This window comes from Fistularia commersonii, chromosome 21 (genome assembly GCF_037954325.1).
Source record: "Fistularia commersonii isolate RoL2024-O1a breed Wild chromosome 21, RoL_Fcom_v1.0, whole genome shotgun sequence".
Classification (NCBI taxonomy): Eukaryota; Metazoa; Chordata; class Actinopteri; order Syngnathiformes; family Fistulariidae; genus Fistularia; species Fistularia commersonii.
The window spans coordinates 1637501-1662508 of NC_141304.1; the positions used below are offsets into that span (position 1 = coordinate 1637501).

General features: G+C 51.1%; 5 protein-coding genes across 7 annotated transcripts in view; 2 read left to right on the top strand and 3 right to left on the bottom strand.

Annotated features, from left to right (window-relative positions):
• mfap2 (microfibril associated protein 2) overlaps positions 1 to 2850 on the bottom strand; it is a 5974-nt gene extending 3124 nt beyond the window's left edge. Inside the window, exons 1-8 of one of the 3 annotated variants that reach the window (XM_086169074.1) lie at positions 2694 to 2850; positions 2496 to 2543; positions 1059 to 1118; positions 607 to 654; positions 470 to 496; positions 293 to 382; positions 169 to 210; positions 6 to 93 (exon numbers count right to left, since the gene is read on the bottom strand). In XM_086169074.1, coding sequence (XP_086025200.1) covers positions 6 to 93; positions 169 to 210; positions 293 to 382; positions 470 to 496; positions 607 to 654; positions 1059 to 1089 — 326 coding nt within the window. In that variant the 5' untranslated portion in view covers positions 1090 to 1118; positions 2496 to 2543; positions 2694 to 2850. Of the gene's footprint in view, positions 1 to 5; positions 94 to 168; positions 211 to 292; positions 383 to 469; positions 497 to 606; positions 655 to 1058; positions 1119 to 1325; positions 2313 to 2495; positions 2544 to 2693 lie in introns of those variants that run through there. The other 2 variants (XM_086169073.1, XM_086169071.1) reach the window with 2 other exon arrangements.
• Positions 2851 to 3580: 730 nt separating this feature from the next.
• sdhb (succinate dehydrogenase complex, subunit B, iron sulfur (Ip)) lies at positions 3581 to 7031 on the bottom strand. The gene is made up of 8 exons (XM_086169070.1): positions 6880 to 7031; positions 5777 to 5910; positions 5179 to 5264; positions 4693 to 4829; positions 4485 to 4601; positions 4308 to 4409; positions 4114 to 4236; positions 3581 to 4035 (listed from the first exon to the last, which is right to left on the bottom strand). Exons 1-8 carry the CDS (start codon positions 6949 to 6951, stop codon positions 3955 to 3957), a joined length of 852 nt encoding a protein of 283 aa, XP_086025196.1. The 5' UTR covers positions 6952 to 7031; the 3' UTR covers positions 3581 to 3954.
• A 1700-nt stretch (positions 7032 to 8731) lies between these two features.
• Positions 8732 to 11053, top strand: mrpl20 (mitochondrial ribosomal protein L20). The gene is made up of 4 exons (XM_086169076.1): positions 8732 to 8903; positions 9071 to 9181; positions 10061 to 10138; positions 10229 to 11053. Exons 1-4 carry the CDS (start codon positions 8817 to 8819, stop codon positions 10400 to 10402), a joined length of 450 nt encoding a protein of 149 aa, XP_086025202.1. The 5' UTR covers positions 8732 to 8816; the 3' UTR covers positions 10403 to 11053.
• Positions 11054 to 11873: 820 nt separating this feature from the next.
• On the top strand, positions 11874 to 17687 carry atad3 (ATPase family AAA domain containing 3). Its single transcript, XM_086169069.1, has 16 exons — positions 11874 to 12146; positions 12685 to 12761; positions 12858 to 12959; positions 13045 to 13104; positions 13186 to 13255; positions 13318 to 13483; positions 13820 to 13889; positions 13976 to 14131; positions 14215 to 14271; positions 14344 to 14469; positions 14550 to 14674; positions 14762 to 14813; positions 15508 to 15578; positions 15659 to 15826; positions 15963 to 16071; positions 16154 to 17687. The coding sequence occupies exons 1-16, from the start codon at positions 11963 to 11965 to the stop codon at positions 17438 to 17440; spliced, it is 2880 nt and encodes a 959-aa protein (XP_086025195.1). The 5' UTR covers positions 11874 to 11962; the 3' UTR covers positions 17441 to 17687.
• A 1436-nt stretch (positions 17688 to 19123) lies between these two features.
• ssu72 (SSU72 homolog, RNA polymerase II CTD phosphatase) lies at positions 19124 to 24427 on the bottom strand. Its single transcript, XM_086169075.1, has 5 exons — positions 24131 to 24427; positions 23291 to 23434; positions 21166 to 21305; positions 20941 to 21059; positions 19124 to 20017 (listed from the first exon to the last, which is right to left on the bottom strand). The coding sequence occupies exons 1-5, from the start codon at positions 24208 to 24210 to the stop codon at positions 19916 to 19918; spliced, it is 585 nt and encodes a 194-aa protein (XP_086025201.1). The 5' UTR covers positions 24211 to 24427; the 3' UTR covers positions 19124 to 19915.
• Positions 24428 to 25008: the final 581 nt, after the last annotated feature.

Consider the following 25008-nt stretch of genomic DNA (forward strand, 5'->3'; position numbering starts at 1 on the left):
GCTACCTGTAGAAGCAGAGGCTGTTGAGGCACTGCTTGCAGGGTTTGTGCACAGAGTAGAGCCTCGTGCACGGATACTGCTCCTCCCGGCAATCTGGGAATCAAACACAGAATCACTCGTCCGTCCTCTGCGTTGCCGCTGGAGGTCAAAGGTCGCCGCCCTCCTTACCGAGCGGCCCCGGCTCCGTGGGCTCCGTCTCCGGGTCGCCGTCTAGTGGGCGGGACAAGACAGAAGCGGTGAGTTTGGGAAGGCGTTCGGTACCAGGACGTCGGCGAGGACGGCGGTAAAACACCTGATTTCTGCGGGCGGACGGACGTCTCCAGCCGCACCTGCTGCTGGTAGGCTCCGGGGAGGCCGTCCGGGTTCTCCGACTCGGGACTCTCTGGACGGGGCGGAGAGACGCCTCGAGGTCACACCAGCGATCGGAAACATTCACAAACATTTCAGCGGCGCGATTTTTTTTTTTTACCCAGGAAGTAGTCGGGCCCATACTCCCCTGCGGAGCGAGAGGACAGGGATTAGCGCCTCCCACATAAACCGCTACATGCTAACAGGAATTAGCGCGAGACGTGCTAACGCGCAGGCGACGGGAGGTTTTCAACTCACCCAGGAACGGGAAGGGCTCCTGGTACTGGGCCTGGGCGAGCAGCAGGACTGGGAAAGAAATGAGTTGGAAATTAGAGGTTTTAAAAGGTAAAAGCGTTAGCTTTGTGTGTTAGCCTAGCGTCGCTAATTGAGCAGGTGAAGACGCCTGATCGCATCTTGTTTTGTTTTTTTGTTTTTCTCCCACCCTCACCAAAAAAAAAAAAAAAAAAAAAAAAAAAAAAAAGCCGCGGGGGAATTCTTCGAATGTGAGAAGCATCTTTAAGAGTTTTCAAGGGGGGGAAAAAAAAAAGAAGGCCGAGATGTTTCCAGATGTGGAGCTCCGGGAAGGGAGGGGGCGAAGGGCTAATTTGTAATGGAAAGAAAGCGGCGAGGGAGACGTGTCGGAGATGCTATTGTTCTCAAACAGCTGATGTCGCCCGGCGTCTTCGCGTACGTTGTCGGCCGGCGGTTACCTGGCATGCAGATGAGCAGGAGGACTCTCATGGTTCCTCTGGGAGGTAGACGGACTCGGACTGCGGGGGGGGGTTAGATGACAGAATCAGGGTAACATCAAGGCGAGATAACGCCCGCCTTCCCGACCCGCCCACTCGACCTCTCCGACCCCCGGCTCCGAACAGCCGAAGCGAGAAAAAAAAAAAAAAAAAAAAAAAAAAAAAAAGGGGGGGTCCGACAGCAAAGAATGTGGCACGTCTGAATTTCCCCGAGAACTGTTTTCCTACTTTTTCCTCGCCGCAGCAGACGGTCTGGTGGTCGCGTTCCAGGAAAAGAAAAAGCAGACCCTCCTCTCCTCCTCCCATCCCTCTTTCTCAGCTTCCCTCCTTCTGCCGCCACATCCTTCATTTCCCTTCTGTCGCCCTCACCGGTCGTTTCCACCTCCCCCTTCTTCTTCTTCTTCTTCTACTTTGAGATATGGATCAAACACCAGGGTGCGTACAGTACACACACACACACACACACTTCCTCTGACTCTGGATTGTCCAGTTTATTTGAGTTTTTGTTGAAAAACACAGCTAATAGGGGTTGTTTTCTGCACAAACACACACACTCTGGGAGATGTTGAGTAAAAGGGCTGTCTGCACACACACATACACACACACACACACACACTTCCCCTCAGATTATTTGAGTGTTTTTTGGGGTGAAAACCACAGAGTAGGCATTGTTTTCTGCTCACACACACACACACACACATACTTCCTCTGGATTGCCCGATTCCCTGCAGATTATTTGAGTAAAAAAAACACAGCTCGGAGTAGGGATTTTTTTTCTCCACACACACACACTCACACACACACACACACACACAACATGGGAGATGTTGAGTGAAAGGGCTGTCTGCACACATACACACTCTTTCCACAAATTATTTTAGTGTTTTTTGTTGAAAAACAGCCAAAAGTAGGGGTTGTTTTCTGCACACACACACACACACACACACACACACACACACACACACTTCCTCTGGATTACCCACTTCCCTGCAGATTACTTGAGTGTTTTTTTAAAACACACAGCTCAGAGTAGGGTTAGTTTTCTACACACACACACACCCTGGGAGATGTTGAGTGGAAGGGCCGTCCACACACACACACACACGCACACACACACAATAGAAATTCTTCTGCATCACAGTGGCTATCGGAAACCATATGTTTTTGCAGCCACATCTGGGAGCAATTACCCCCCCCCCACTCCCACACCCACACCCACTCCCCACTGAGCGCCCCCATTCTAAGAGACCCCACGCACACGCACACGCACACTTAAAGAGGACTTTACGTGTTCTAGCAACAGCGGGAAGTCTTTCTGCACCCTTTCATTTGCCCCGATCGACCCCCACCCCCGACTTCGTGGAAGTGTACTTTTCCGTCCCGGCCCACGCAACTCGCCTCAGGCTTTCCTGCAAGTCCCTCCTCCTCTTCCTCCTCCTCCTCCTCCTCCAGTGAAAACACAGGACCACATGTCAGCGCCCATCAACCGATCACCTCCACGCAAACCCACCCGGGTCCGATTCGACGTCCCCTCCACCCACGCACACACACACCCGCTTTCCCCGGAAAACCCACGCCGGCTCCGGGCGTCCTTACCCGGCTTGCACTGACTCTGCTGCGACCCTCCACCGCCGTCATGCGTCTTCAGAGTGCGGGAGGACCCCGCCGCGCCACGCCACGCCACACTGCACCACCCCACGCTCGCAGTCTCCTCCCCGTCCAGCCTCCGGCCCGCAGCGCTCCGCCATGAGGTCAACCGTGGCGGGGGCCAGACCGCGATCACCGACCGCCCCGCCGGTTGCGGTGACGGCCCCGCAAATGCGCACCAGATGGCGGACTTGGACGCCGCCGCGGGGCCGTTTAACGGCGTGACGGCGGTAATTGCGCGCACATTTGCGGGGATGTTGGACGCGCTCGGCGTGGATGACAGAGACGTTACGTGTTTTTCTTCTTTTTTTTTTTTTTTTTTTTTTTAACAATCCAAGACTATAAACCGGGACTGGAAGGCGATTAATGGTTTTCTGAACGCGTTAACGAGGTTGGCTTGTTCTGCAGAACAGCGCCCCCTGCTGGACGGAAGCTGCAAACCATAGTTCTTTAGCGCGGCGGATCCAGAACCAGATCCGTGTGAGGAGTCCGGGTCTGGACCGCCGCGCTTTAAGGTGATTTTTACAGAAGCGAGGGGATCCCGGAGGGGGGGGGGGGGGGGGGGGCGCCGGGCCTGGAGGCGGATCCCGGCTCGGTGCGGGCGGCCTTCTGCTTCGACCGGCGTGGGTGGAGGAGCGCTAACGGCTACATGCTAAAAGCTGGAACGCTCGAATGAAAGCGCTCGTATTCAAGCGGACGCTGCGGTAGATCGAGAACCTTCAAGATCGATGAGCGGACACGAGAGGCGGCATCGCTAAGAGCTAGCCTTACGCTAACTATACGCTTTCTTAGGTTTGGCGCCTGAGAAGACACAAACACGACAGGAGCGAGCGGCGTGTTTTTCCCGAGTTTATTTTCCATCAGATGGACAGCGGAGGACAGGTCGTGGGACCCGAGCGGGGAGAATCGCGTCACGCGTCTAAGGAATGAGCTAAAAACGTCCTTTGTTTTTTAAATATAAAGCTAAACTGGATAATACACAGACGAGTCTCCTGAGTGCAAGAACGTACGCGGAATAGTCGGAGTCGGAGTCTATGACACGCACGGTTTCTCCTGCCGTTCATACTGTACATGTGCGTTCGTGTAACACACACACACTCACGGTGCCGGAGTGGAGGTGTCTGAGTGAACGGCTGTTTAAAAAAAAAAAAAAAAAAAAAAAATCAAAATATAATTTAATGGATGTTGGAAGTTTGGGTGAGCCGGCGGCTCAGACGGCGGCCGCCCTCTTCTCCTTGTAGGTGGCCATCATCTTCTTGATCTCGGCGATGGCTTTCCCCGGGTTCAGGCCCTGCGGGGAGGAGGAGGAGAGTTTTATGGGATGGCGGTGGAGAGAATTGCGCTTTCCATCTCCCTCCGGCGGCGGTACCTTGGGGCAGGTCTTGGTGCAGTTCATGATGGTGTGGCAGCGGTACAGGGAGAAGGGATCCTGCAGTTTGGCCAGACGCTCCTCCGTGAACTCGTCCCGGGAGTCGATCATCCACCGGTACGCCTGGCGGGAGGGAGGACGATGTTTACGAGCCGGTTTGGGCTTCGGTGACGCTCGCGTCCGCGTTCACGCACCTGCATGAGCACGGCGGGACCCAGGTATTTGTCTCCGTTCCACCAGTAGCTGGGGCAGCTGGTGCTGCAGCACGCGCACAGGATGCACTCGTACAGCCCGTCCTGCGCGGAGGGAAGGTGGGGATTCAGCGCCGCGGCGCCGCAAGGCTCAAAAAGGGTCACGGCGCGGGACGTTACCAGTTTCTGCCGGTCCTCCACGGACTGCAGGTACTGCTCCTTCCCCTCCTGGGAGTCGTCTTTCTTCTTCAGGTACGGCTCGATGGATTTGTACTGGGCGTAGAAGTTGCTCATGTCCTGCACGGAGCACGGAGCGGTCGCGCGTCACACTTTCATCGCGGGTCCGCGTGGAAGTCGGGGACGCGAGCGGCGGGGACGGTTTACTCACAGGGACCAGATCTTTGACCACATACATGTGCGGGAGGGGGTAAATCTTGGTGGGTTTGCTGACGTTGGTGTCGATCTTGTTGAGACAAGCCAGCGTGTTTCCCCCGTTGATGTTCATGGCGCAGGAGCCGCAAATACCTGCGTTTCAGGAGACGCGGGAGAAGAAGTTACGGCGGTTTCCGCGTAGCGGCGACCGAAGACGATTCAGAAACGGAGAAGCGCGATGAAAACGAGGCCAGATTGCCCGGAACCTCTCGGAGAAAACCTCCTGCCCATGAATACGAGCTAACAGGCTAACAAGACAGAAGAGCGCGGGCATAACAAGGCGATGAGGGCGAGCCTTCCTCCCTCCTCGGCTCCACGTGAACCTCGCTGAGAAGGTTATGTAATGAGGGCCCCTCATATCCCGTCATTAATTACGTAACGCCCCTTAAAGCAGTGGGAGGTCTCGCCTGTTTGGGGTTGGACGGACCGTCCTTCTACTGACCTTCTCTGCAGGAGCGGCGGAAAGTCAGAGTGGGATCCATCTCGTTCTTGATCTTGATCAGGGCGTCCAGAACCATCGGGCCGCAGCTGCAGAGGGAAGGGAAGAGCCGCCGCTAAACGTGACGCCGAGATAGTTATGCTTTCTGGCAGGTGTTCGGTGTTGTCGGAAGGCGAAGCTGATTAAGAGACCAGATGAAGGACAAGAACTGGAAATCGGCCAGGTTGTCAGAACAGTCGGCGGTAAATCCGCTCGACGGCTGCGTTCGCCTCATTAAGTCGCCATGGTTTACCGAAGGTGAACCCCCGAGGGTCATTAAATTCCCGCCCGTGTTGGGGAATAAGATGAGCGCACATGTTTAAAAAACAAAAAAAAAATAAAGGCGGGAAGATTCGGGATCACACAAGCGGGGAAATGACTCGTCAAATAAAAGCCTCGGTGCCATGCCGCAGGTCATGAATCGGCCACGTAAAATACCCCGTCGGAAGCTTCCGGTCCATGTGCTCCTCGCAGGTCGACACGTTCACCTCCGTCTTTGTGAGCGGAGGTCCTCCTGCAAATACCCGGCAAACCCGGAAGGGTAGAATTCGGAACCACCTACGTGTTGAGGTCGATCTCGTACGTCTGCATTCGGGGTTTGTCTCCCGGGGTGTCCGGGTCCCATCTGTACACCTGGAACTTCTTGATCCTGGGCTGCGCCGCCGGAGCCGCCGCCGTCTGGGCGTAGCGGACCGCCTTATCGGAGACACAAATACATCATCGCTGCTGATTTCTATACACGAGGGCAAAGTACCCAAGCAACAAGACTTTGAGATTTATTAAATTCACTTCTTGATCCGGATCGCGGTTATTTCCTCGAGCAGACCTGCAGCTCAGTACATTCCTGTGCAATAACCCTGATTTCTACATGTTATCATATGCATGGTCTTGTACATACATGTATATACCTAACATATTTTTACGTACCTTTAACTTTATTCATTTACTTTGCTCTATACCGTTTTATCATTTGCTAATTTAATCTTTATCTCTATATAGTTCTATTTTGACTTGTCCAGCAGAAGCTGCTTTCAACAGAAAGCAATTTCCCCCTGGGGGATCAATAAAGTATATTAATTCTACTTTTGCATTTCTTAATATCTTGCTACATCCAAAACACATTAACTGTTTCGTTGTGTTATCATACTATTCACAAGTGTGTGTTTCTGAGTTTGGTTAGTCCACCTCCATGCATTCCCCTGCTTGTGTGCACGATTACACAATAGGTGCACATTCAATTTCATTGTGATTTGGTGACTCAGACCAATAAACCACTTATCAGATCAGATTATCGATTAGGTTAACGATTTCTAATACCCAATCGGCTTGTGTCTATTCGACAGTTCTAAAAAAAAAGGCTGATTTTTTTCCGTGGAGTGAGTTAGACTGATAGATAAATTAATTCCAGCGAATTATTTGAAGGACTCATGTCAAAAACGAAACAAGTTTGTACTCTTGGAATTGTTGTTGTTGTTGTTGTTGTTGTTATGCCCGTCGACTTAAGCTAGCAGCCGGCTAACGTTAGCATGCAACTACGTAACCAGCACACCGGTGTTGAAGGAGCCCGCCGCCGTCTACGGTCCCGTTACATCATCACGACATCCCGGACACAATAACAATCACATCCCCCCGCTTTCGTTAATACCGACTCGAATTTTCACTCACCACCAGCCCCGCGGGGGAACGGAAAGCCAAAACGCCGCAGCGGCTCAAGGACGTCAGACCGGCGGCCGACATTTTGGAGTTTCTCTGACCTCCGCGTGCCCCCCCCCCCCGGTATGCACTGCGCCTGCGCCGGGGAGCGCTTGTTTTTAACACCCGCACCGCCCGGATGCACGACAGTGTGCGGGGCGCTCTTCCATCTCTTTGCTTTTTTACATGAAATATGGCTCTTTGTGAAAATGCCTTTCGCCTTCGGTGAGGGGGGGGTTGTTATTTTTATTATCTTATCAGGTGGAATGAAACAGCAGACTTGATTTTCTTCACTGTCCTTCACTTTTCCCTTCAAAGATTGCCACAGGGAATCTACCTTCCCCGTCTAACCCGATTCTCTGGGTCCTGCTCTCTCACGCAAACTAACTTCTTGAAAAGTCTTTCATTCTGTCCATTAATCTTCCCTTTGGTCTTTTCTAGACCTCTAATTCACAGATCCCTCTACCTTCTACGTTCTACCACGATCCCTCCTCTGCACATGACCCAACCAACTCCGTCTGGCTTCTCTGACCTTCCCTCCAAAACATCTAACATGTGCCGTTCCTCTAATGGACTCATTCCTGATCCTCTCCATCCTGGTCACTCCCAAAAAGAACCTTAGCATCTTCATCTCTGCGACCTCCAGCTCTGCTTGCTGTCTTCTCGCCAAAGTCAATGTCTCCAAAGCAAACAACATTGCAGGCAAGGAAAGGTGTCCAAGACAGTGCTTGCCACTGCCCTTTCCTTTCCTTCTCTTTTACCACCCCTGACTTTGTACCCTGCCCGTTCCGAGCTGCTTGAACCACCTTCTTCACCTCTTTTTACCCTCCGTCGCTCTGGACTGTCGAGTCTGAAAGAGAGCGAAGGGTAGTTAAGGTGTCTGTAGTGGACCATAGAGAAGCAGAGATTTGTAAAGGTGAAGTGCTGAGGGCGTTGAAGAGGATGGAGAGTAGAAAGACACTTGGTCCTGAGGAGGTATGGAAGTGTCTAAGAGAGTTCCTGGTTAGACTATTCAACAGGATCTTAGACATTGAGAAGATGCCTGAGGAATGGAGAGGAATTTGATGGTGCCCATTTTTAAGAAAAAGGCAGATGTGCAGGATTGCGGTAACTATAGAGGGATAAAATTGATGAACCGTACAGTAAAGTTACGGGAAAGAGAAGAGGAAACTAGACAGAGCAGAAGTCAACGTCTGTGAGCAGCAGTATGGCTTCATGCTTAGAAAGAGTACTACAGATGCACTATTTGCTTTGGGAATGCTGGTAGAGAAGAACATAGAAGGTCAGAGGGTGCTGCACTGTGCTTTTGTAGACCGAGAAAAAGCATGTAACTGGTGCCAAGAGATGAACTCTGGTATTGTATGGGGAAGTCTGGAGTGGCAGAGAAGTACTGTATGTAAGAGTGGTGCAGGACATGTATGCCAGCTGTTAGACAGTGGTGAGATGTGACAGAGAAGTTCAGGGTGGAGGTGGGACCTCACCAGGGATCAACTCTGACCGCCATATTGCTTGCTAACAAGACGGACCAGCTGACAGATGAGGTCTGGATCTCCGTTGACGATCAATGTTTGCAGATGACACGGTTATCTGCAGTGACAGCAGGTAACAGGTGGAGAAACATCTTGGGAGATGGAGGTATGCTCCTGAAAAGGAATGGAGTGGCAGTTAGCTGCAGCAAGACAGGAGCCCAAGGAGAGCCATGAGGCAACAGGGGGTGAAGATGAAGAAGGAGAAGGAGTTTGAGGACTTGTGCCACTGTGAAGGTGGAGAAGAAACCCCGCCCCTGCTCAGACGCACCGGTGTGAAAATCAAACCACCCGTGTTCCTCACAACAGACGGGACATAGTGTCATGCGGAGGACGGCGGCGTGTCCCTTCTCTCAAAACCTGAGAATTTACCGATAAAACAACATGGTTTTCCTCACGCTTTCCTGCTGGATCAGAAGCCGCGGTCCTGACAGATACTGGAAAGTTCAAGAACTCCTCAAACATGCACGGGTAAGGTCGCGGCTAACGGCTGGAAACAAGCTAGCTTACAACACAGCTAGCTTGTGTGTTTGTTTTGGTTTTTGACGCCGAATCACAAAAAGTGTGTGATTCTCGTCACTCTCACCGTGTAAATGAAACCCTGGCGTTTTTTTCTGAGAGCTTTTTGACTCTTCCAGCACTTCAGGGGCAGGAAGAACCGCTGCTACGCCCTGGCCGTGCGGGCCGTCCGGAGGGCGTTCGTCTACGCCACCAAGTCCCGGAAGCTGAAGAAGCGCAACATGAGAACGGTGAGACGCCACAAACTAGCATTTCATCATCATTGTTATCATCATTATTTACTTATTTATGAACTGAAATTTGTTCAAGCCAGACTGTGACGACGTGGGGAGTTCATTGCACGTCTATGCGTGCAAACACACCTGGTTGCCATGGTTACTGGAGGAAAGTGGGAAGCCCATCAGCCCTTTTTGACACTTGATTTTTCTTAAATCACATTCATGCATGCATACATTCATTCATTCATTCATGCAGCCTCTCATTCACACATCCAGGCATTTTTTTCCTCATCAGTGGCGACTAAATAGTAAAGGAGGACTCAGTTGTAGGATGACACATCGCTGCACAGTTATTGTTTGGATGATGTTGCCAGTCTGGTATTTTGCGTACGGCGGAGGACGTAAAGTGGGACGGGGATTTGAGGGAGCATCAGAGGATGTGGGTGTTTGCAGAGCCCCCAAAAAAATGAAAGTATGATTAGCAGAGATGGCAGCAGAAACATGGGGATTCCGGTTCCATCATCAGAAATGACAGGGTTAACTTCATTTTGCTTTGTCTGTTACGTTACTGTGTTATTTTTATTATATAGCAAGGGTGGGGACTTATTTTGGCCAGCGGGCCCCATATCTTATTTCTTATTTAATTTTTTTGCGCGGGCCAACTAGATATCATGTAAATTGAACAAAATGAAATTTGCAGTTTAAATATTTGCACATTATTTCAACTTTATATCATATAAATGTACCAACATTGCTTTGTATGTCATCATCCACACATAATTAAACAAAAGGAAAGAATAAGGAGTTTCTAAATTCAATATTGATTGAAAATACTGGCCGTAAAATGCCCAGGTCTGTTATAAAGGTTGTCATGCTCCGTCTCCTGTCCAGCTCTGGATCACGAGGATCGCAGCAGCATCTCGAGAGCACGGCATGAAGTATCCTGTCCTCGTACACAACCTCACGAAGGTCAGTCGTGTGCGATTCCTCGGTGTCCCATCTTCTGACGTCTACATACTCACCCTGTCGCGTCTCCGTGCTTTTTGCGGCGTCCCACAGAGCAGCGTTCAGCTCAACCGCCGCGTCATCAGTGACCTGGCCGTCACAGAACCCCGGTCTTTCCTCGCTCTCGCCAAGCTGGCGAGGACCCGGCAACAGGAGGGCTTCCGGGCGGCGCTGGGCGACGGCAAGGAGCCACCCGGCATCTTCTCCCGGATCGTTACGCTCCAGTAGCGGACCGGTGCGGACCTCTCATTGCGGTGTGTTTTGAAGACCCAGACGCTCGTGAAATGAAGCCGCAAAACGCACGCACACATATCTTTGGCTTCGTGATTGTTGCACACCGGGTGCGTCCATGTGAGACCCACGCCTGCTTCCGGTTGGGGGATCTTTTGCGGTTACTTGGAGGGTAAACGGTAAACACTGCCACTTTGGGCCACAAAACCCACAAGTTAAAGTTCATAGAAGCCGCTCACACTGTCATTAAACCATCACACACTTTTTCTACTCGGTTTTAAAGTCGTTTTTGTCACAATCTAAGCTGGTATCTGACGTTAAACCGCATAGCTAATGCATGGCCTGCGCCATCCGCTCCCGCACATCCTTGTGTGCCAGAGATTTCCCGCCTCAGCCGGACCCAGAAATGCTCCCCAACGGCCCGGATCATTGATGACCTCCAGCATCGCATGATCGTCAATAGCAGTTCTCTGACCCGTGGGAATCTGTCGCAACGTGTGGCATGATCTCGCGGCGCTCAGCAGGAGCCTTACCAGAGGATGATCTCACACTTTATCATGTCATTTTGGTTTTGTGTGAATTTATTTCATTTTCTCATGGTAAGGTTTCCTTCTTAATGTTTAGGTCATTAAACATTTTCTACACGTGTGTGTCTGTGAACTGTCTTTTTTTCCCCGCCATTGTGTGATATTCTTCTAATTATTGATATTTTGATTCGTCGGTTTTAGTTTTATGGTCCTTTCCCCACGCTGCTGAACAATCAATGAAAATAAAATGACCTGATTCTATTTGAGAAGCGGTAACTGGGGTTTAAATCCCTTTTTTAAGTGATTTTATCAAAAAAGAATATTCATTTTGAATACACATGTTGAAGATACCATTTTATAAACAGCCACCCGAAAGACCTCTATGGTTTTTTAATACAATCCATTGCACTTTTCGGTTTATTTTTCATTTTTATTAAAAAGGCCAAGTTATTAAACTCATCCACTGGTGCTGTGTTATGTACGATATCTACAAAATCAATTTGAAAGCCACAAATGTAGATATCTATTGTTAATCATGCAAAAACGCAACCCTTTGAACCAGTTTCTTTTGAAAGAGCTAATGAATCACCTGTGTCAGGTATAATTGTCCTGATTCTATCATAGCCGTGTTCCTTTTCCGAGTTGGAAACTTGTTCAGGAAAACAGTCTGGAGTACTATCGAGAAAACCAGATCAGATTAAATATACCGACATAAATATAATATAAAATAAAAGCGGTCTGAATAACCTTTTATAAAACACGCTGATGCAACGCTAGCATGCCCTCCCAGGTAAACGGGACATTTTTGACCCTCGGTGGCCACCGTATCGATAGTGGGCGGGGCCAAATGTGATTGCGTCTTTCCTATACACCAATGACAAGGAGGATTACTCGCCGCGGGCCAATCGCCGACGCTGTCATTCGGTGACACGTTCGCACCTGCGCAGACGACCGTGGCGCGGCGTGACAGAGGCAACCTCTGGTCCCGCACAGCGCCGGACGAGCCGTATTTTGAAGAACCATCCGCAAAATGTCGTGGCTGTTCGGTTTAAACAAGGGGCAACCCGAAGCTCCCGCCGGTCTCCCGGCCCCGCCGCCGCCTCCGCCGCCAGCCGGAGGCTCCGGCGGAGATAAACCCAAGGACAAATGGAGCAACTTCGATCCCACCGGGTTGGAGCGCGCTGCCCAGGCGGCCAAGGACCTGGACAAGTCCCGTAAGTGTCCCGGATGGGGCCTTCCGGGTCACCGCATGCACCCGGGGGGTGTCAGCCGTCGTATTTTCGGTAGAACACCCACACATATGGACTCGGACACCGGAGCGAAAACACAAGCTGTCATTCATGTATGCAAAACGGCTTTCGGTGTCTTCATTCATCCAGTCGAGCTAAAAAAACCAAAGGTCATCGCGGCCCAATTTAGTCCACCCCCCTCTGGGCCTCGGTGGTTCCGTCCAGAGTCTTAAGGAACCCTAATCCGACATCTCTTGGATTAAGGCTGCATCTAATTCATTGATTATGCACTTTCATGATCAGCTCTACAAGGCGTTATCATGCTCTTCAAACACAAGTCTCCTCAACTGAATCACACACTTTTTAAACTCCTGCTGGTCAGGGTTAGCTTTAACCGCCAGGTCTGCAACAGGTGACCTCTGAGGTCAACAGTGGTTGTTCAGAGGTGTTTGTGACCTGCACGGTGCGTCCACAACACACAATGTCTCAACCCGTTGCTCTTGTCGCCTCCTCCGTCCACCAGGCAATGCTAAAGAAGCTCTGGACTTGGCACGCATGCAGGAGCAGACCACCCAGATGGAGCACCAGAGCAAAATGAAGGTACAGCTATAGAGGCATCAAGTGTGTGTGTGTGTGTGTGTGTGTGTGTGTGTGTGTGAGAGAAACTTCACCTTCTCATGTTCTCTACTCCCCAAGGAGTACGAAGCAGCTGTGGAGCAACTGAAAGGAGACCAGATCCGTATCCAGGCCGAGGAACGGAGGAAGACGGTGGCAGAGGAGACCAAGCAGCATCAGGCGGTGAGCGGCGAGTGTTTTTGCGGCGGTCGGTTCTCCCGCCGGTGTTTGACTCTGTCGTGAGCGTCGATGTCTTCTATCCAATCAGAGAGCTCAGTACCAGGACAAGCTGGCCAGACAGCGGTACGAGGACCAGCTGAGGCAGCAGGTGAGGTTCTCGCCTGTCTGGAGGTTCAAGCGCCTGGGAAAAAAAAAAGCCATGACAATCCTGTTCATTTCTTCCGAACAGCAAATCCTGAACGAGGAGAACCTGCGGAAGCAGGAGGAGTCCGTCCAGAAGCAGGAGGCCATGAGGAAAGGTAAGCGAACGGCGTTCATCCCGGCGGCGCCGAGCGCCGGCCTCACCTTCTCGTCCCCTCAGCCACCATCGAGCACGAGATGGAGCTGCGGCACAAGAACGAGCTGCTGCGCATCGAGGCCGAGGCCAAGGCGCGGGCGCGCGTGGAGAGGGAGAACGCCGACATCATCCGCGAGCAGATCCGCCTGAAGGCCGCCGAACACCGGCAGACCGTCCTGGAGTCCATCAAGTGAGGCCCACTGGCGAAAACGTTTCAAAGAGCTGCTCGAAGTGTTAATCAAGCAATAAAAACAGCGATTAAATTACACTTGTGGTGAAAAAAATTTATAAATTATTTTGTTATTTTCACTATTTGTTTATATTTATCCAAAATTCTTAATTTAATTAATTCATAAATGATTATAACGTAATGCTACACTACCTCCTCCTTTCCCTGTATATTTTACAGACATTTAAAAAATAAATATCAAAATGTTTGACCTTCAGCTGCAGGGGCAAAGTACACGTTTGACCACTAGGGGGCGCTGCGGTCCTGGGGTTTTAACGGGAGTCCCGTTTCTTTCAGGACGGCGGGCGCCGTGTTCGGAGAGGGCTTCAGGGCCTTCGTGTCGGACAAGGACAAAGTCACGGCGACGGTGAGCAGCCGTGTCGGACACCTGCGTTTTTTTTTTTTTTTCCGGTGTCACGATCTTTTACAGTTTTGTTTTCTCCCGCTCGCCAGGTGGTGGGACTGACGCTCTTAGCCGCCGGCGTGTATTCGGCGCGGAACGGCACGGCGGTGGCGGGGCGCTACATCGAGGCGCGGCTGGGGAAGCCGTCGCTGGTGCGCGAGACGTCCCGCTTCACCGTGGGGGAGGCGCTGAAGCATCCCGTCAAGGTGGGCGGCGAGGGGGGCGCCGACGGCGAGGCGTCCTCGCCATTGGCGCCCGGCCTTCACCCCGCTTTTACTTTCTTTTCCAGACTTTCAAGCGTCTGAAAAGCAAACCCCAGGACGCCCTGGAGGGAGTCGTCCTCAGCGTAAGCGAAGTCTCCACAGCCTCGCTCGCCGCCGCGTGACGCCGTTTTAAACCCCACCGCCTTTCATTTCAGCCTTCCCTGGAGGAGCGCGTGCGTGACGTTGCCATAGCGACAAGAAACACCCGACAGAACAACGGCCTCTACAGGAACATCCTGATGTACGGCCCTCCGGGCACGGGCAAGACGTTGTTCGCCAAGGTAACCGCGGCGATGAAGGTCAGCGGCGGCGGTGGGAAGGATCGCATCGCTAACCGCCGCGCGTTTTGTCTCCCGAGCAGAAGCTGGCGATGCATTCCGGGATGGACTACGCCATCATGACCGGCGGCGACGTGGCGCCCATGGGCCGTGACGGCGTGACGGCCATGCACAAGGTCTTCGACTGGGCCAACACCAGCCGGCGCGGGTAAGACGCTTAGTGAAAGACGCTAAGGTTAGCTTCCACGCAGCTAGCATGGAAGCTAACCGCGCGTTTCCGCTTTCCCCCCTCCAGGCTGCTGCTGTTTGTCGACGAGGCCGACGCTTTCCTCCGCAAGAGATCCACGGTGAGTCCGAGCGCCGCTCCTGAGACTCCAGTCGCACCTTGGACACCCCGGAGCTTCATTTCCTCACATCCGACGTATTCTTGAGTTTCAAAACAGTCGACTTACGAATATTCCATCACTCAGGCGTCGTTTCCTTTCTCGTACGGTAGAACCTCAACTTACGATTGCATCGGCTCAACGCGTTTTCTGAGATACGAGCTGCCGCTTAGGCGTTTTTTTCACGTTGTGAAATGGTGATATTGACGCCAACATGGCCGCCGCCGCCGTCTGTCGCTAGTTAGCCCAGAGTAAATCATGCAAACCTCCATGAAGAGATGGAGAAGTTGCTGTCGGTGAGAACCGGCGACGGAGAGCATCTTCTATGAGAAGGCGGGACACATTTAGAAAGAGGAGCTGCTTCACTGTCCATAAATGAAGTAGCATTTAGCATAGCATTGTGGGATTAAGGGTGCAGCCGGTAAGCTAAGTGAAGGATAGAGGAACAAATGTTTATGAATGTATTTTTCTTCTTTAAATACAACAAAACTTTGTTTTGGGTTTTTTGAACAGATGAGAAGCATTTTATCTTAATTTGATGCAAGAAAATAAATTACGCGGTCAGTCGGCGAACGGATTGAACTCACAAGTCAAGATATTACTGTACTTGCGTTTCCTGGCGTCAAGGAGTTCAGCCATCTGCGTTGTGTCCCTGCAGGAGAAGATCAGCGAGGATCTGCGCGCCACCCTCAACGCATTCCTCTATCGCACCGGGGAGCAGAGCAACAAGTCAGAATCCCCGCTTTTCCGTATCCCGCGAGGCCTTTTCGCGGCTACGTCGCTAACCCCGCCGGTTGTTCCCCGCGCAGGTTCATGCTGGTTCTGGCCAGCAACCAGCCGGAGCAGTTCGACTGGGCCATCAACGACCGCATCGACGAGATCGTGAACTTCGCGCTGCCGGGCCTGGAGGAGCGGGAGAGGCTGGTGCGGCTCTACTTCGACAAATACGTGCTGGAGCCGGCAACCGGCGGGCGACAGTGAGTAATGGAAGAAAAAAAAAGTCTGGTTTTGAAGCTGGTGGATTATGAAGCTTCTAGGAGGTTGGTTTTGTGGAGGGCGCCCCCTTGTGGAGGCAGAGGGGAACTGCAGCGACGCCCTTGTGTTGTTTTGCAGGAGGATGAAGCTAGCGCAGTTTGACTACGGCAGAAAGTGCTCTGAGATCGCCGGGCGGGCGGAGGGCATGTCTGGAAGAGAGATCTCCAAGCTGGGAGTGGCCTGGCAGGTGGGCTTTCCTTCTCAGTGACTGAAGTTTGAGTTTATTTTCTCCCACGAATGGTGAAAGACCACGCCGCGTGCTTTCACAGGCGGCGGCTTACGCCTCTGAAGACGGCGTCCTGACAGAGGCCATGATCGACGCCCGGGTGGACGACGCCGTCAGACAGCACCTCCAGAAGATGAACTGGTTGCACGCCGAGGAGGAAGCCCAGACCAAGACCCTCACGCCCCCGCCACTGGGGGGCGCCGGTGGGAAGCTGGGCTTCAACCTGCCGCCCGTGACGCAGGAGGCGCCAATCCAGGAAGCGAAAGCAGAGGTGGTTAGCGACCCTGCGCCCACCCCGGAGGCCAAGCCGGTTAGCGACCCTGCGCCCATCCCGGAGGCAGAGGTGGTTAGCGACCCTGCGCCACAGGAGGTGAATGTTGAGGTGGTGAGCGACCCTGCACCAATCCAAGATGCCAAGGCCGAGGTGGTTAGCGACCCTGCGCCTAGCTTGGAGACTGAGGCTGAGGTGGTTAGCGACCCTGCGGCAACCTTGGAGGCCAAGGCCGAGGTGGTTAGCGACCCTGCGCCGCAGGAGGTGAACGTTGAGGTGGTTAGCGACCCTGCACCAATCCAAGATGCCAAGGCCGAGGTGGTTAGCGACCCTGCGCCAACCTTGGAGGCCAAGGCCGAGGTGGTTAGCGACCCTGCGCCAAGCCTGGAGGCTAAGGCCGAGGTGATTAGCGAGCCTGCGCCGCAGGAGGTGAATGTTGAGGTGGTTAGCGACCCTGCACCAATCCAAGATGCCAAGGCCGAGGTGGTTAGCGACCCTGCGCCAACCTTGGAGGCCAAGGCAGAGGTGGTTAGCGACCCTGCGCCAAGCCTGGAGGCGGTTAGCTACCCTGCGCCAAGCCTGGAGGCTAAGGCTGAGGTGGTTAGCGAGCCTGCGCCGCAGGAGGTGAATGTTGAGGTGGTTAGCGACCCTGCACCAATCCAAGATGCCAAGGCCGAGGTGGTTAGCGACCCTGCGCCAACCTTGGAGACCAAGTCAGAGGTAGTTAGCGACCCTGCGCCTAGCTTGGAGACCAAGGCCGAGGTGGTTAGCGAGCCTGCACCCATCACTGAGGCAACTGCCAAGACGGAAAGTGACCCTGCGCCGATCCCGGAGGTGAACGCCGAGGCTAAAGGCCTTGAACCTCGATCGCAGGAGGCAACAACACCCTCTCCGTCAGCCAGCCAGGACTGTGTCAAAGCTGGGCGAGAAGTAGCAGAACCAGCATCTCCAGCGGAGCAGAGCTCAGCCGAGCCGGCTTCCCCTGCCGACACCGTAGCCAAGACAGAAGGGGAAGCAAAGAAGCAGACGCCTCCTCCGAAGGACGGAACTCCAGTTTGAGCCGCAGAGTGGCTCCGATGGACTCATGAGATTTATTTAGAAATATCACGTCTTAACGGTTTAATATCAAGAACCACGTGAGTGACTGGGACGAATTCCAACAACAAACCAAACTGGAGTCCAAGCTAGCGTACGATGTTAACGGGGAAAAAAAAAAGTAACGTAGTGTGTCTGAAATAACTGAATGTAAATGTGCCGAGTGGAGAGTCTGTACGGAAATGATTAAATGGATCTGTGTTTTTATAAATGGCGTACGTTCTGGTGTTTTCATAGTGTTTTTCAGTCACTGCATCAGTCATGAATGTGCAACTTGTTCGTAAAGTTAGTGAATCGTTCATTTTGTGAGGGGGTACTTTGAGCGAATCACTTAAGTTACAATGTGAGTGAATCGTTGGTTTTGTGATTGGGGAGGACTCATTGAACGAATCACTTGATTTAGTGAGTGAATTGTTCATTTTGAGATTGGGGAGGGGTAATTTGAACGATTCATTTGACTCACGAGGCGAGCGAATCGGTTTTGTTAGCGAGGAGGGCTACGCTGAGCTTCTGAACCATTCTAGGATTGAGTAAGTTGTAGAGATGCCTACTGTGACCCAAGTGATTCGTTTGTGGAGTTACCGATGTGAGCAGTTGGATTCTTAGTTCATCGCTCACGGGAGGAAAAGGACGTGAATTCAATCAAGAAACCAGAGCTGCTGCTCTTCCCACAGGGCTAATACACTGTACGCTTGATATATTTACACAAACGCAGTTAGAAAAGCAGTGACATATCAAGTCTCATTTGTAGTTAGCTCGGGATATGTTAGTAAATACGACAGAGATGACGAATCACCACTTATTCGGTAAAATGAAAAGACTCGTTTTGAACTATTCGTTCCTGACTCGCACATCGCTGCAAACGAAGCAGGAAATACACAGCAAACGTCTATAATTAAGTTAAGAGGAAAATAAAGAAACAGTGAGCCCTCTACTGGCCACAGCTATGAAATTTACTCTTAAAAACAAATCAGATTAATCTCCGACATGGTCCAAGTCTGGTTTGGTGGAACGGACTGACATTTTAGATGCTTTCATTGCCAAGATTTCAATCAGAATCTTTCACAAGCAGAGACATCAAGAAACTGCAGAAAGTAAACGATACATCTTTTGTAAACAAACCTAATCCAGATCCTTTTTATAACCTTACTTTCTTTAACTTGAACAGCTCTGACTTGACGCCTTGCAAATTTTCCCAGCTTGGATTTTTTAAATCAGTATATCAGCAAGTTCTCCTGGTTCCAGCTTACCTGGGTTTCTCTTTGAGGGTTCAACCGGTAAATTGTCTCCACGTTCTCGTGGTTCCAGCCCACCTGCGTCAGAAGGTCAACCCAAGGTGTGAACCGGGAAGGGTAATCAGGATAATCGACCAGATTCATCTCGGTTATGAGAAGAAACCTGGTTAGATGACGTCACCGGAGCGGGCGAAGATCTCGACTTCGCTGATCACGAACCTTCTTCTCTCCTCCGGCTCTGCAGGGTTTGTGGAGGCTCCTCAGCTTCAGGGTGACCAGACCTCCAGGCAGTCTGGTCCTCATGGAAGCCTCCACACGTCTTCTCGGTTCTAGTCGAGGAACCAAGTGAAAAGAAAACCGGAGTTTCCGATCGCATTTTCGCGGTGAATGAATGCTACCAAACAGAGGAGCGTGAAATGTTTCGGCTCTTTTAGTGAATTCCTATGTACAAAGAGGAAAAAAAAAAAAAAAAAAAATCAGGCACTCTTGAGCTGACAATTCTTCAGTTTTTTTAAACATATACAAAAGGAAAAATCATCTGCCCTGAAATATAGCACATCCCAGCTTAAATATCTATCAACACATGATAAATCTGAAAGACGCGGCCTCAGCGAGGTCTAGGTTTGGTTATTCATTAGAAGCCCAGCCATTTCTTTTTTTTTTTTAAACTTAGAACCCTAACTAATCTACAGCACATGGACACACAAAAAGACAAGCATCCGATGCAATGCATTCTCCATCCTTGCAAAACTTAACATAAAAAAAAAAAAAAAAAAAAAAGAAAATCCATTTACACCCAAGGTCAGGAGTGAAACTCCAGACACACACACCTCAATGATTAACAATTATATATCATCTGGAGGAGAAAAAAAAAAAAAAAAAAGGAATTTGTAGAGCATGTGTGTGTGTGTGTGTGTGTGTGATGATTCAGCCCGAGGAGACACGCTGGAGAAACTTGATTGGATGATTGACTTTGGCCCGACCTTGATCCCGGCAGGAAAGGTGACGTCACTGCCCACTAGTGGAAAAAGCACGTCACTGCACCCACGTGCCCGAGAGCAGCTGTTTGGCAAGTCCTGACCCGAGGCCCTGTGTATGTGTGTGTGTGTGTGTCTGTGTGTGTGTGTGTGTGTGTGTGTTTTACTCTACACCTATTTGTTTGATTGCTTTCCATCAGGGTCCGTGTTAATTGCAAAGTTCTAGTTCAGTAAAAGAAGACCGTGTGCAGGAAAGGCCTGTTGCTCTTGTCTTCAAACTCCTGCAGGAGCTCGTCGATTTCGTTCTCCATGTCGTCGGTGTGCTGTATCTGCAGGGGAGACAACACACACACACACACACACACACACACACACACACACACACACACACACACACTTTAAAACATGTATTATCTTTTCTTGCAACAACCAAGCATTTTAAAACGAGCGGACGTTCCCAGAGACGTCTCCAGGTTGTCCGCTAGCAGGATTCATAAGAAGCTTCATCACGTCCCTCCATCCATAAACCTCCTCTCTGGTCCTCCAACCTGAACATCTCTCCTCTGTCCACGTCCGAACCATCTCAGGTGGACTTTTCTCTCCACCCACTCCACATCTTCATCTCCGCTGCTTCCTGTCTCCAAAGCAGACACCGCCATCTTCTCCGCTCGTCTTTTCCTCCACCCTCTCTGAACGTTAAAACCCTCCATCTTCTTCTCCACCTGCGTCCCTCTCATCCCAGCTAACCTTCCTTCCTGGAGTGTCTCCGCCTCTCTGGACGTTCCTCCGCTCGCACTACCTTCACGTCCTGAGTAACGCGGATATTTGACATCTCCTGTTTTATTAAGCTCGTCGGGTGACGGGAGGCGGACGAGTCTCTCTCAAATTAAAAACCAAATCAGGACAAACGAGTCTTTGGTGCTGTGATAATCTCTCGCCCTGGATTTACAAGCCGACTCTCTGCGACCGAACCCGGTGGGCGACTCGGCCGGCAGAGAACGGCGGCACGAGACGTGCTGAGGAAAGAGGAATTGATTGTCCAGCGCTTCAACTCGTGGATTGGAAATATATTTAATATTTCTGTATTGTGGAGAGGTTTATGGATTTCAATGGAGTTCTCCTCGAACACACTCCCTGGCAGATGGTAAGATTACTCCAGAATATATTAGATTATAAAAGTGGTGACGGTAAAATGAGCATGATTTGTCTTTAACCCCCGGTGCGAAGGGAAACCCCGCTAGCAAACACTCACACATTGACACAGCTCACAGATAAGGAAGGCGCCCAGCGTGGCTTCCTCATGGTTATCCTGAATGTCTACATTAATGACGTGCACCGGCTGCAGAGTTTCCTGCTCCCGCGAGTTGAGATCTGGGGAGCAACGACAGACGAGACAGCGTTCAATCGCGATCGGACAAGTTGCGGAGGGTTAAAGGAAGACGGCGTCGGCCCACGTCCGTTCGGTTCGAAGCCTCACCCTCCAGCACTTGGTCATAGACTCTCTCCTCGCAGGTGATGATCAGGTCGAACTTGTCCTTGCAGCTCTGGAAGCGCTCGGGCTTGGACTTGATCCGCTTGTTGCGGTCCAGCATGTGTAGGATGCCGTTCTGCGTGTATCTGAGGAGCGAGGTCAAGGAAAACAACGCCGGCAGAACAGATTCATCACAAAAAAAAACAACAAAAAAACAAGACTATCTGCGGGGGGGAAAGTCATCGCCGGTTTTTGCTTGAGTCGGACTGGAGCCGGGCAGGGTTGGCCAAGACCGTCTGGGTGCAGTGGGAGCTACGGCGCCCTCTCCTGGTGGTTGCAAAGCATTAAAAAAAAGGAGGAGGGCTCCACAGAAGTTTGTCAAATATTCAATTTTCTGAAAAAACACGTGTGTGAGGGCAAGAAACTGCCTTTGGATACTCCTGAACTGATACTTAGGAGCTCCGCGTCGCTTACTCAAACATATTCGCTTGATATTTACCAACTACACGCAAGGGGGTTTATTCTACACGGCAATTATTGCATTTAGTCAAAACAATCCTTCTGTTAACACACACACCTGTCAACGGATCTCTGCTTATACAGGGGGGGGGGCGGCTAACAAAAACTCAAGTTTGACAGAGCATTGAACTCAGAGGTACAAAAATAAACCCGTCCTGTGTCACCTTCATTAGTTTTATGCAACAAGGCCAGAAAAAGAGCACAGCTGGCCCAACAGCGCCCCTGCAGTACCGGCTTCCCCCACAAGGGGGCGCACTCCCCGGGATCTACACTTTACGTTGGCTGCTGGGTTGTTTCTCTTCCCCCCGCTAGGAGGGAGATTATCAATCGCAGGGTGAATAAAAAACATGCTCACTCTCCACAATCATCTTGAGAATTTGGACCTGCGTTGGGATTCAGTGGGTTCTGCCCGGAGGTCTGGAGCTACGCCGCCCCCGCCACCCCACCCAATACCTCGAATGAATAGATTTGTATCATAATCGTGCTTATTAATCTACAAACAAAGCCTCCGGGGCAGAAATGGAAACATCCTCACTTCTAAAAATCAGTATACTGGATAGGAATGAAACAAAACGCTCTGCCTCTTGATTAAGAGCCTCTTTGGGTGGGGTAGAAAACAATTCTGCCCGACTCAGTGCAGTTTCAAATCCCCCCCCCCCCCCCATCGACTTTGCTAAAAAAAAAAGAAAAAAAGGTCTGAGTCACGCTCGGCAGCTACATTTGGCTCTGCGAGGTGGAACGATCAGGACAGGACGCTGCATGTGAAAACAAAATGGGTTACAACCACCTCTTCAGCTCCAACTCAGAACTAGTCACTTTTTTAGTGTTTTTTTCCCGTTATTAAATGAATTCTCGAAGCACACAAATCTAGGCCGGACCCGAGTCCTCCTGGCTGACTGCTCTGACAGGGCGGCTCCCTCAGGGACAAACATCTGCCTGGACTTCTCTCCTGGAGTCCTTATTTTCAAGCCTGACCAATGAACGCAGACTCCCCTGCATCACATACAGAACAGCAATTCGGTAAACTGAAAAAGATGGCGACATCAGAATTTGATGGAATGCTGGCCTTTGGTTTGGATTTATCAGCCTTGTTAAAGGCCTGATAGGCACCATCTTTGCAGGATCAGCATAAAGCCATGCAAAGGACAAAGTGTTTCCTGCAGATTCAATATTTAGGAGGAGAAAAAAAACCCTCCAGAAAGCTCCATGGGTTAAGCGAGAAAAGCGTCTGCCAAAAAAAAAGGCCTTCGTAGACAAACAGCAAAGAGAAACTACAGAAATCAAAAATGTTACCACGACTGATTTGACTCAACGCCTGTCCCCCGACAGTCACTGGTAAAAGTCCGTTATGGTCTTCACCCTGCAGCGGGTTTTCCTCCCGCCGTCCGGACTGTGCAGGTTTAATGGTAAATAACACATCGGACATTTAAAGACCCCCCGCCCCCGTCGTTTTTTAACCGCCGGTGACGTCCTGTCCTCTGCGCCGCTCCGGAGTCATCGCACCTTCCCCGAACCCTGCAACGGTGAGCTAAGCGAGACATGTTTACTTATCTGGATCCCAGCCTGTGTTTGGGTGTGTGTGTGAGGTGTAAGTGAGAGATGGGGGGGATACAGTTCCTTGTCCTTGCGGACCAGGTCGTTGTACATCTGTTCATATGTCGTTTTGAAGTCATACACATTTGGCTTATCTGGAGCAGGACCGGGTAGCTTCACATGAGACCCAGTCCCGAACGAACGCACGTCAAATCCACGTTTGCTGCAAAGAGGAAGGGGAAAAAAAAGGACAAGAGGGTAAATCACATGGTAATGTCATACAAACCCAAACACATACGTGCACGAATGTCAGACACGGCCTGGATTAGCCTAGAAACAACCGGGTCAGCGGGAACCAGCGCTACTCCAGAAACGCTACTGAATCCTAAGAAAACCCTTGTTTTTATTAAAGCTGACAGCGTGGGTGACAAACAAATGTCCTAAAACACGCCAGGCATCTGATTCCGGCTCAGCCCACGCCTGTTCCAGACACAAGTGTGTGTGACGGAGGGAGTGGAGTGGAGTGGGGGTGGAGAGTCAGGAGCTGACACGCCAACCCCCATCCGGCTGCAGTACCCCTTTCCGCCGCGCCTCCCCGGGGGGCGCTGTTGTCAACGTGAGGGTGTTCAAAACTTAGGACGTTTTTTTTTTTTTTTTTTTTTAAGAGAAAAATAAAGAAAAGAAACACTTTAAAAAATAAATGCCGCGTCGTGTTTTCGACCCTGGAGGAGGAAACCTTGCCGCTGGGGAAGGCTCGCCGGCCGGCTGTGACACTGGAGCTCCATTGTTGACGTCGAGGCCCGACGGGACTGTTGTGTCACGCCGGGACTCCCCGCTTTACGGAAACGGCTCTATGGTTATAGAAAAAACTTGTTTTTCTTGAAAAAAAAGACCTGTTTTCGCCTGCTCTCGTCTTTACCTGAGGATATTGTGCGCTTCCATACTGCGGTTCTGGTTGCTCGAGCACACCACCGCTACGCGCAGCGGGTGGCTCGGCATCGCGACTCCCCGGCCGGAGCTAACCGTTAAAAAACCGTCGATAGCTAACAAACGGAGCTGCTTCGAGCCCCGTAGCCTTGCTAACGACACAACCCACCCGGCGGAGACGCTAGAAAAAATAAAATAATCGGGCCTTCCGAGTACAAACACACAGAGAAAAAAAAAAATGCGTCGCGGGGCGTTTGTCTCCACTCGGAAGCAGGAAGTCAAAATGGCGGAGCCTCCGTGATTGTGTCTTTATCAAGTGATGTCACCGGGGGGCGGGGCCTAACGTGAGCCCTTCAAAAAAATGCCTCGACGGCGTCATGACGTCACGGGAGACGCCGCTCACGTCGGATTTCAATAAAATCAATGTGAACCGATCGATTAGCGATCAGCGGTCATTATCGACAGTGAACTCCTGTTACCTCACCTATGTTTTACAAATTTTGAAATCCACTGTCATACCCTGAACGTGAGGGTGCAGTGTTTTCTTTATTTCTGCATTTTTTTTAATTATTATCACTCAAGTTATGGAGGTCCTGCCCATGGGGCCTGCCTATCAGTCAACCAGATCAATGCAATTTAAAGCTGAAATTCAAGTCCAATTGGCATAAAAAGATTTTGACAATTTCTCCATACCCCTTGTTGTGCATTAAAAGCCATGGGGATAGTGGAGTCGATCCGAGCGGAGGCCGGAGGGTTCACCCTGGACCTGGACCGCGCATATTTGGACTGGAAACCCACGCAGAAACGGCGGGAACATGCAAACTTCATGCAGAAAGCTGGTGGGATCAAACCAGGAACCCTTTGGCTAAC

Bases quoted from the DNA above. Each gene is read 5' to 3' on its own strand.
- atad3 (XM_086169069.1), top strand. From the start codon at position 11,963: ATGTCGTGGCTGTTCGGTTTAAACAAGGGGCAACCCGAAGCTCCCGCC. The intron at 13,890-13,975 runs GTGAGCAGCCGT...CCCGCTCGCCAG, and splicing joins AGGACAAAGTCACGGCGACG to GTGGTGGGACTGACGCTCTT. The intron at 14,814-15,507 runs GTGAGTCCGAGC...GTGTCCCTGCAG, and splicing joins TCCTCCGCAAGAGATCCACG to GAGAAGATCAGCGAGGATCT.
- sdhb (XM_086169070.1), bottom strand. From the start codon at position 6,951: ATGTCGGCCGCCGGTCTGACGTCCTTGAGCCGCTGCGGCGTTTTGGCT. The intron at 5,265-5,776 runs GTAGGTGGTTCC...TTCCCTCTGCAG, and splicing joins TACGAGATCGACCTCAACAC to CTGCGGCCCGATGGTTCTGG. The intron at 4,830-5,178 runs GTCAGTAGAAGG...CCTGAAACGCAG, and splicing joins CCGCCGCTCCTGCAGAGAAG to GTATTTGCGGCTCCTGCGCC.
- mrpl20 (XM_086169076.1), top strand. From the start codon at position 8,817: ATGGTTTTCCTCACGCTTTCCTGCTGGATCAGAAGCCGCGGTCCTGAC. The intron at 8,904-9,070 runs GTAAGGTCGCGG...TGACTCTTCCAG, and splicing joins AACTCCTCAAACATGCACGG to CACTTCAGGGGCAGGAAGAA. The intron at 9,182-10,060 runs GTGAGACGCCAC...TCTCCTGTCCAG, and splicing joins AGAAGCGCAACATGAGAACG to CTCTGGATCACGAGGATCGC.
- ssu72 (XM_086169075.1), bottom strand. From the start codon at position 24,210: ATGCCGAGCCACCCGCTGCGCGTAGCGGTGGTGTGCTCGAGCAACCAG. The intron at 23,435-24,130 runs GTAAAGACGAGA...TCCTCTTTGCAG, and splicing joins GAAGCGCACAATATCCTCAG to CAAACGTGGATTTGACGTGC. The intron at 21,060-21,165 runs GTGAGGCTTCGA...GTTGCTCCCCAG, and splicing joins CTATGACCAAGTGCTGGAGG to ATCTCAACTCGCGGGAGCAG.